General features: G+C 49.0%; 1 protein-coding gene across 2 annotated transcripts; it reads right to left on the bottom strand.

Moving 5' to 3' along the window:
• Positions 1-678: 678 nt before the first annotated feature.
• LOC110083352 (transforming growth factor beta-2 proprotein) lies at positions 679-8,408 on the bottom strand. 2 transcript variants are annotated; one of them, XM_072983952.2, is made up of 7 exons: positions 7,643-8,400; positions 6,507-6,670; positions 5,395-5,527; positions 4,704-4,814; positions 4,191-4,356; positions 2,977-3,130; positions 679-2,167 (listed from the first exon to the last, which is right to left on the bottom strand). In XM_072983952.2, the coding sequence occupies exons 1-7, from the start codon at positions 8,007-8,009 to the stop codon at positions 2,009-2,011; spliced, it is 1,254 nt and encodes a 417-aa protein (XP_072840053.2). In that variant the 5' UTR covers positions 8,010-8,400; the 3' UTR covers positions 679-2,008. The 2 variants fall into 2 exon arrangements, with proteins under 2 accessions (XP_072840053.2, XP_072840054.2); XM_072983953.2 differs by lacking the exon at positions 679-2,167 and having other exon boundaries at positions 3,083-3,988; positions 7,643-8,408.
• Positions 8,409-8,735: the final 327 nt, after the last annotated feature.

Raw genomic sequence — 8,735 nt, 5'->3', positions numbered from 1 at the left:
AAACCCTTCTCCAAACGGCCGTTCCTCCTGCCAGATCCTCTCCGGCTGAGGTTCAGCGGAGAAAGGAACCAGGTCTTGTTACATCCCTCGAGTGGCCGATCCTCTTTTGAGCCCCCCTGGAGCAGCCCAACGTTGGGCCCTCTCAAGACCCCAAGCCAGCATGCCAGGAAGATAGGCTTCGGTGTCTCCATCGGCGATTTGTGACTCTGAAACCGCACGGCTCCGTTCTCAAATATTTATCCATCGCTGAGCGGAGGCTCCCACCCTGCTCCGTCTGCTGCCCTTCCTATCTCTCCCCACTCCTTCCCTGGCGTAACACCTAAACACACAGAGACCTGCTTCTTCTTCGGTGGCTCGGTTTCCCCTTTTTCCCCTGTCAAGGGATTCTTTGTACGGCAACCTGCTGCCGGGGGCAGGCCACTTTGCCGTCTGTTTGCCTTCGTGGCCCGCGCCGCCAGAGGTTCAACAGGCCTTATTAAGAAGAAGGGAACAGATGACTCTGTTATTCCCAAGGACGGCTCCAGGTTTTCCTCTTTCAAAAAAACAAGCCAAGCCTGATCGGGATTCCAAACAGGACCGATCGGGGCTCTCATTACGGGGCTCGGCTTGAGCTGGGGAAGCAGTGCCGAATCCGTTTGCAGGGGCCCCAGGCACAAGACGAACAAGGAGTACAAGGGGGAAGAGCGTCTCTGACCATGCGTGGAGAGCCATTTATTTTATCACGGAGTTGCCAACTTCAAGGTCCCACGTCAGAGGTCAGCAGACGGTAGACAGGGGTCTACTATGATTTGCAATAGAACCAGGATTTCCAACTCCCAATTCTACATCATCATCATCAATATTATCATCATCATGTGTTGTCTAGTCAATTCTGGCTTATGGTGACCCTTTTTGGGGGGGGTTTCCAGGTAAAGAATACTCAGAAGTGCTTTACCCTTCCCTCCCTCTAGGAGGAGCCCTGGGACTGTGCAGCTTGCCCAAGGCTACCCAGGCTGGCTCTTCTCCCAAGAGGCACAGTGCGGGGGAATCGAACTCTGAACCTCTGGCTCCACAACCTGGTACCCAACCCACTGAGCTATCCAGCTATCTGTATAGTAACAACACACATGGGCACCCTCTGCCCATACAAATTCAATAATAAATTTGCTGAAGGTCAACAAAGCTTGGGGAGAATTAGAGGTAGCTTTTCCAGGAAAGGCCTTCAGCCAGTTTCTGATACTGAAAATTAACTTCTCAGGGAGCTTTCCCCACAATTCTACATCTGCTTTCTCCGTTTTGTGGGGACTGTACCGGCCTACCTGCAGTTCTAGAAGAAAAGCAAAATATATTCCAAAACAGATCTCTAAATATACCCAGCAAACTTAAAGTCAGCTGCCCTGACCCTTTGCAAGAGAGATGAGGCAATATTCAGTCCAGGCGTATCTTTGTTTTTAGAAAATATAAGCACCCAGTTTTGTTGAGGGGAAGGACCCGATTTGGGGACACCCACGCTCCCTTGGGAGCAGAGAGAAGTCTAGAGGTGGAATTTTCAGCTCTCTTTTTTTAAAACTACAAATCCCACCATCCTTAATTCTGGGAGTTGTATCTAACGGAGCGGCCCCTTAGAGACACCGAAATGGGGCGCCCCTGAGCGAAAGGTCAGAAACGGAGGGATGCTTTGATGCTGAGCTAAGCTTAGCTTCCTGTTCAGGAGGGAAGCGCCCAGCTAGCACTGGAACAGTGGATTTGTAGTCAAAAACTTCTCTCTGAAAATCTCATCCCTAGAAAACTCTCCGCCTGTGGCTTTTGTATTCTCCGGGTGACAGCATGATGCTCATTCGAGAACTGGCCAGAGGGAGGAGTCTTTCTGTTGTGGGTGGAGCTAAAAAACGAGTAGGAGGAGCCTCTTTTCGGAAGGCTGGGCCAGAATAAGAGGGCGGAGCCTCGTTCTAGTGGGCGGAGTAAGGGTCTTTTCCTGGTTGGCCTGGAACTCAGGGCGGTGAGGCCGTGAGGCCTTCCCCTCGCCTTCTCAACGGCAACGGCAGGACTTCACGACCATGTTGCTGAGCTGCTGGACTTTGGGCAACCGTCCGACGTAGTAGAGGATGGTCAACGGCTCTAGCTCGTGAGGGACGCAGCACGGGGCCGCCGAAGCCTCGGGGTTCAGCTTATTGTACAAAGGCAGTACCTGCAGGAGGGTGGGGTGAATGGAGAAATTCAGAAAAGCCGCCTGAGAAACAAGATAGGGAGGTTTCCAGAATGGTTAGGGGACCCCTGAAGTTTGCATATTTACAGACAAACCCTCCACAAACAGACCAAAACTCCTCCTCCATGTTGGGAGTTTTTGCAACCTCGCATGCTGCTGGTTCAAGCTGGGAGGGGCCTTTCTGGGCTGGGGGGTGACTGTCAATCTGTCCAGTGTTAACCAGTCATTCCTTCTCTGCCTCTGAATTCAAAGAGCCCCAGCTCTCTGCATGCGTTTTTCCCTCTCTAGAGTCGGTCGGTCGACGTCTGTCGCTGAAAGCTGTTCAGGTTTGTCAGTTCGCTGTTCGATCTGTTTGCAACCGTAAGTAAAGGAAGCAGCTTTCATCCTCTCTCCTACTAATATCTTGGAGTGAGTTATTGAGACAGGAAATGTGAAAAAGGGGTGGACTATTTGAAGGTATTCTGCGCTGGGAATTCCCTGCACCTCTGCTGCGCAGTAAGAGGAATTTAACGCAGAATTCAGAGCTCTGCAACACGTCCAATTTCATCAAATAAACAAAGAATTGGTTCAGCCGTGATGGCATGTGCTCACAGAATATTATCAGCTGAAAAGGGGGACTATGCATGGAAATGTAATGGAGCCAGCTAGAGGGGGAAGGCAAGCCTCTTAGGAGGCAGGCAAGCCTATTAGGAGAGAGGGTACCTGGTCACATTTTGTTGGATGTCACACTCGTAATGAACAAACTGCAACCTTTTTCCTTCTCGGGGGAACGAAGCAAAGCGCCATCTCACCATGTGGTATTGCGTGTCTGTGCTCCATACATAGCGACAGTTCCCGGCACAGAAATTGGCTTTGTAACCTTTCGGCTGGTGGATCCACTTCCATTTCAGATCTCTGCGGAAGTCGACGTACAACGGGTGGAGGCAGCAGCCCTGATCTGTGCTCCTGGGACAAGCAGGAAGGGAAGGAAGGGGAAATAAGACGGAGCAGATTCGTGCCACTTCTTCCAGGGGGGGGGGCACTTACAGACACAGCGACCGAGGGCAAGAAGGTGGTGCTATTTTCTGGTGCTCTTTTCCCCCGTGACTGCCAAAAAAAGAAGTGGACTCTTGACACACTCCTCTTCTGACCTGGCCCATCCAGGTATGGGTTGGTATGCAAGGATTTTCATTCTTATCATTTCAAAGATACAACCTGGCGTGCAGCTTGGGCATTTTCATATTTTAGACTGCAACTCCCATCGCCCCCATTTAGCCGAGCAATCTGGGAGTTGTAGTCCGAGAAGGCACCATTCCTGAGAGAATCATTTGATCAAAAGTTGGGCTATATGGTGTGCGGGGGGGGGGGATTTGGGAAATCTCTTTTGAAGCAGATTCAATATTTTAGGATGTAGCACAAGAAAAACAGCAGACCGCAACAACAACAACAACAACAACAACAACAACAACAACAACAACAACAACAACAACAACAACAACAACAACAACAGCCTTAGAACTCCAGAGCTGGAAAGGACCCTATGGATCATTCAGTCCAGCCCCTGACAAGGAGGCCCAGCGGGGAATCAAACCCTCACAGCCAGAGACCTAAACCACTGAGCTATCCAGAAGTTCTAGTTCTAGATACCCCAACACCCAATTTTTCTTCCCAGTGGACAACCAAATGCCCTAGTGTGACCTTTCCTCGCCTCCACATCTTGCAAAATGGTTTGCTCTTGTTTTGCGATTGGTTGTCAGAGGGTAAACATGGGTTTCCTTTGAAAATCGGGCTGCACAGGCACTGAGCTTTGAAGGAATTGCGTATCTGCAAGGACAAATGTTGTAATAGGAAGAAATGAACATTTCCTTCACATGGAATTGAACTCTTATTGGGACCATCAGTCCATCTAGTCCTATCTGATTAGTTCAGGTAGTTGCGCATAAAGGATCAAGGGAGACTTCGGGATTGCTTTCGATCCATACCATACAAACGATTCAGGTATAATTTGAACATAATGTTTCCGAACCTGGAACAGGTGGGGTTGTTGGCTGACCTACGTCGCCGGCCCTTTGGAGGAGGCTCCAGCCGATGTGGGGGCAGGAGAGTGAGGATCAGGTGGGGGGTTTTGCCACTCAGGTCTGGGGGCTGAGCCCGCCCCTTCCATGCCTCCTTGATGAGATCATCATCCAGGCCTGGGTGAGTAGAGAAAGAAGCTCAGGATCAGAGCAAGCAACACCGTCAGCATGTCATTAGAAGCTAAGCTCCGCTAAGAGGCAAAGCCATTAGATTGTCTCATTCCACCTGTCGCAAACTGGCTTGCGTTTTTTACTCTGTGGTTTGTCACTGAGTGCTAAACATGGGGTTTTTGGCAAGTCTGATGACTTTGGCACGGAGGTTTGAAGTAATGACGTGTCTGGAGGGAAAACACTGTAAAAAAACAGGAAATACTGAATCTGTGTTGTTTGACCTTCTGAGATCCTGAGGGGCGGAGGGGATGTGTGGCAAATTCCCCAAGTCTTCCCCACTCCTGTACGCATACCTGCAAATCGCGCTTCCAACTCCTCGCTGTGGTTGGGGTTAATCGTGTTCCCCGGAGGCACGTAAGCGCAGCACGGACAATGCACCCCTAACTTGAGATCGACGTTTCTTTCTTAGGGGGAAAAAAGGAATGAGGGCGCTTGGCTTGACAGTACTTGATGACTGACGTTGAAAACAATTTAAAAACAGCAAATGCCTCTAAAATAAAACCAACCAAATAAATAATATTTTGTAGAAATAAAATTGAACAACAGCAAAAAAAAGGGGGGGGAACACATAAATTTGAGTGCCTCTCAGCGGCACACAGACCCACATAGAACAGCTGATGCTTTTCCCAGAACTTTGATTTCAGAATCAGGAAAATAAATCATCTGCTTCATTTCTATGTACCTCCGGCTGATGCTCTAATCTCAGAGTCAGGAGAAAGGGGAATCATAACCACGGAATGACACCATATATAAGCAAGAGCCGGAAGTAGTTAGAAGTGGCTGAGTTTTATTAGATGCTACTAAGAAAGTTCAGGTAGGAGGGGAGAAATAGCTAAAATTTATTGTTCATTTCAACAGGTGTCAGAAGCATCAGGCGGAGCTGCTGAAAACTGGACAGGTGATAATTCCTTGAACGTAAAATGTTCCTAAATGAACCTCTTCACTCAATGCAAATTGGTTTAAAAGAAAAAAGAAGGTTCTCACCTCTTTTCTCCAGCCACTGGCTGACGGTACCGGTGACATCAAAGGAGACCCACTCAGCCCGGCCCGTTGGGCGTAGCATCCGGCTCTCCAGGTAGCGCTGAGTCGGCGCAGAAGGATCCCTTGCCCGAACCACCTGGAGAGATGTGATTTTTTGTTTGGGGGACTGCTTTAAAATATTTTTTACCCCACCTTTCTCCTTAAAAGGTGGCTTGCATCACGACAGGACAATGTTTTCAAGCTAAAAACAGTGAGTATACCAATCCTCAAAAGGGTCAAAGACCACATTAAACACAGTAAACAAAAAGATCAAGATCGCAGTCAAAGCAGTAAGGGACAATAATTGGTTTAAAAGCCCTGCTCCGGGAGCCAATGACTCAGGGAAAGCCTGCTTGGAGAGAAAGGTCTTTGCTTGCTTGCGGAAGGGCCAACAAAGGTGGAGGCCAGGCTGGCCTCCAGTGGGAGGGAGTTCCAAAGTCTGTGAGATTCTGCCTTACCTTATCCAATATGCTAACTACCATAGTTTGCAAAACCGAAGTGAAGCCAAATACAAGGTACCTTTTAAAAGTTCAGCAACAACATAGCAGCTGTAAATGCTAAAATATGAGCGAATCCATTTGAAGCTGAACAAAGCTTTTTAAAAATGGGTCTTTGTTGATACTTAAGATAAGCTGTGACTACATGGTCAAATACCAGAGGATTTACTCCACTTATAAAACGGGAGAACTAGAAGTATTTTTTTAAAACTAACCTCATCACACAAAGGCTGATCCCAGGAATTAAATTAAACAAGAAGGTTAATACGTAACTAGAAGCAGTGCATCCTTAAGAGATGAAAAATGTGTGGTTTATCCTAGGATGAGTTTTCCCCACGTCTTCATCTTGCAAAATAGTTTGCTCTTGTTTTGTGATTGATTCTCAGCTGGCAAACATGGGGCCCATTTGAAAACCTGGTTGCTCCGTCACTGAGCTTTGAAGGAATTGGGTCTCTGGAGGGGAAAACTTTGTGTAATAGGAAGAAATGCACATTTCCCTTCATGTGCAATTGGACCCTTAATAGGGTCCATCTAGCTCTTATTTGCCGATGAGCAAATGGAGATTTTGGAAAAACGAACCTGATACAACTCCAAACGCTGCTCTGAGGCTCGTGCCCGGGGGTTAGGAACTCTGTAGATCCTCAGCTCAGCGCGGATGAGGCTGCTAAGATTTGGCTCAGCACTGGACACATCGAAACGCAGAAGGCGGAAGAAAGGGCTGGCGTGGGGGGCGAGGATCGAATCTGCGCCCAAGGAGGAGAAACCAGAGAGTCAACAAATTTCTTTAGACGAGGATTATTAATAAGAGCCATAGGGAAATGGCCCTGGTTTTCAAAGCCTGAAAAACTTCCTTTATGTGGGGATTCTGGGAGTTGTAGTCCAAGCACTTAGCTTTGATACACAGGTTGCCCGTCAGTCATAAGTGTGCCATAGTTTTATTCACATTGGACAAGCAAAAAAAATTTTTTTTTAAAGAGCCCAAAGCATCGTGGTACCTTAAAGATGAATTGCTATGTTTTCATCCGAGCTTTTGTGGCTCAAGTCCCTGACCTCAGACTTTAGAGTGAGATTATATATTATTATTTATACATGACTCCATATCCAGGTGGCAATACAAATAATGGACAGAGTGACAATGGTTGTTTAGTACAATACAGGCAAGTTTCAACTTGTGTGAGTCAAGGGGATATTTCACATTAGGTAGTGGCTTACGAACCCTTGACTAGTATTTAACCCTTTCAAATGGATCCCCAGCATTTGTATATATTTTATCTCAGCTGTTTTCCCTTGCAGGTATGGTTCTATAAGACTTCTTTTCCAGGGTCGCTTTCTAAGTATTTAAGTAGGGCTCAACTGGACTGGTTCAAAAGACCCACCTTCCCCAGTCTCATGTTTCCAGTTGTGGCCAGCCAAAAGTCCTCAGGAAGCCTCCAAATCAGGCAGGAAGGGAAGCTGTTCATCTGCTGTGGGCCACAGAACTGTAGAGCTGGAGGAGATCCTAAAGGTCATCTAGTCTGACCCCCCCTAAGCTGGTATACTGCTCCTGAACACAAAGGTTCCATTTAGTTAGATTGGATCCAAAACAACCTACTACTTTTTGGCTGATTTATGCTCTGTCTTTTCTAAGTTCTTGTAATATATTCAGCATTCTATCACCTGATATGACTTTCCCCCCCTTTCTCCCACCCTTCCCCTACCCCTTTTCTTGCCCTTACTGTCAGCCTGGCCAGGGGGTGACAGATCCACACGGCGCACTTCCTTGGCGTAGTACTCCTCTTCCTCACTTCTCCCAGGGCTGCGTCCACCACAGGCGGCCCGTCCCCGGGACAGCTCCCGCGTGCTGTTGTATAGCAGCATCACCTCCGCCGGCGGCTGCGCGGGGACCCCTTCGTCCTGCTCGGGCGGCGTCACCAGCTGCAGCTTGCTGAGGATCTGTCCGCGCAACGCCTGGACCCTTCGGGCCCGCGCCACCTCCAGGTCCAAGGTCTGGCATGTCGAGAGTGCCACAGCCATGTCACGAAAGCCTAGAATCAGTGGCGTCATCAAGAGCATAAGAGGGAGCATGTTTAAGCGGTGCCGCATCCTCCCCCCCCCAAAAAAATAAAAAGCCGGACCAGAAAGAACCCAAAGGGCCGCTCCAAATAGCGACCAAAGCCAATGACAATGTAAATATTCTAAATTTTCCCCCTTTCCTCTTGGTGCAGGCAGGAATCGGGCGGTCCGTCGTGATGGGGTTCAGAGTGCCGAACCACGAATTTGGGGCAGTTCGGACGGGATCCCTGCAAATCCGCGAAAATTCGGCAGACTCCGAAGCAGCCGTGTGTCCCAGTTGCTGGACCGCTCAGAGAGGGTCTCAGGTAAGGGATCCATACGGTCCCGTCGATTTCGGGACGGCCGGCGGGTGTTTCATGCCTCTAGTGTGGTTCTGTGTTCTTTGTAAGCATCCTTGCAGGAAGCAGGGTGCCTCTCAGAGAGAGGAGGAGAGAGAGAGAGAGAGAGAGGGACAGGCCCCCTTTCTCCACCCCCCCACGCCTTCCCACACATCCTCCACCCCCTTCCTGCCGCACACTTTTGCTCCACAGAGCCAGCATTGATTTCGCACTCTTGCCACACAGGAAGGCGCGGAGAGGAAACCATGCGCCCAGCATATCTTTGCCACAGCTCTTCCCCACCTCTTTCCCTCCGGGCGGCTCTCTCTGGGTCTCTCGGACACACACAAACACACACTGTGTTCTTGCAGCGGTCCCTTTGCGGGGCGAAGGATCGAAAGCAATGCGAGATTTCAAATCTCCTTTTTGCTTATTACAC

The sequence above is a fragment of the Pogona vitticeps genome, chromosome 15, assembly GCF_051106095.1.
Source record: "Pogona vitticeps strain Pit_001003342236 chromosome 15, PviZW2.1, whole genome shotgun sequence".
NCBI lineage: Eukaryota > Metazoa > Chordata > Lepidosauria > Squamata > Agamidae > Pogona > Pogona vitticeps.
This window is presented reverse-complemented; position numbering and strand designations above follow the sequence as displayed.

Coding starts and splice junctions, on each gene's coding strand:
- LOC110083352 (XM_072983952.2), bottom strand. CDS start 8,009: ATGCGGCACCGCTTAAACATGCTCCCTCTTATGCTCTTGATGACGCCA. Junction 6,671..7,642: donor ACCCCCTGGCCAGGCTGACA/GTAAGGGCAAGA, acceptor CCTTGGGCGCAG/ATTCGATCCTCGCCCCCCAC. Junction 3,131..4,190: donor AACAACCCCACCTGTTCCAG/GTTCGGAAACAT, acceptor TGCTTGTCCCAG/GAGCACAGATCAGGGCTGCT.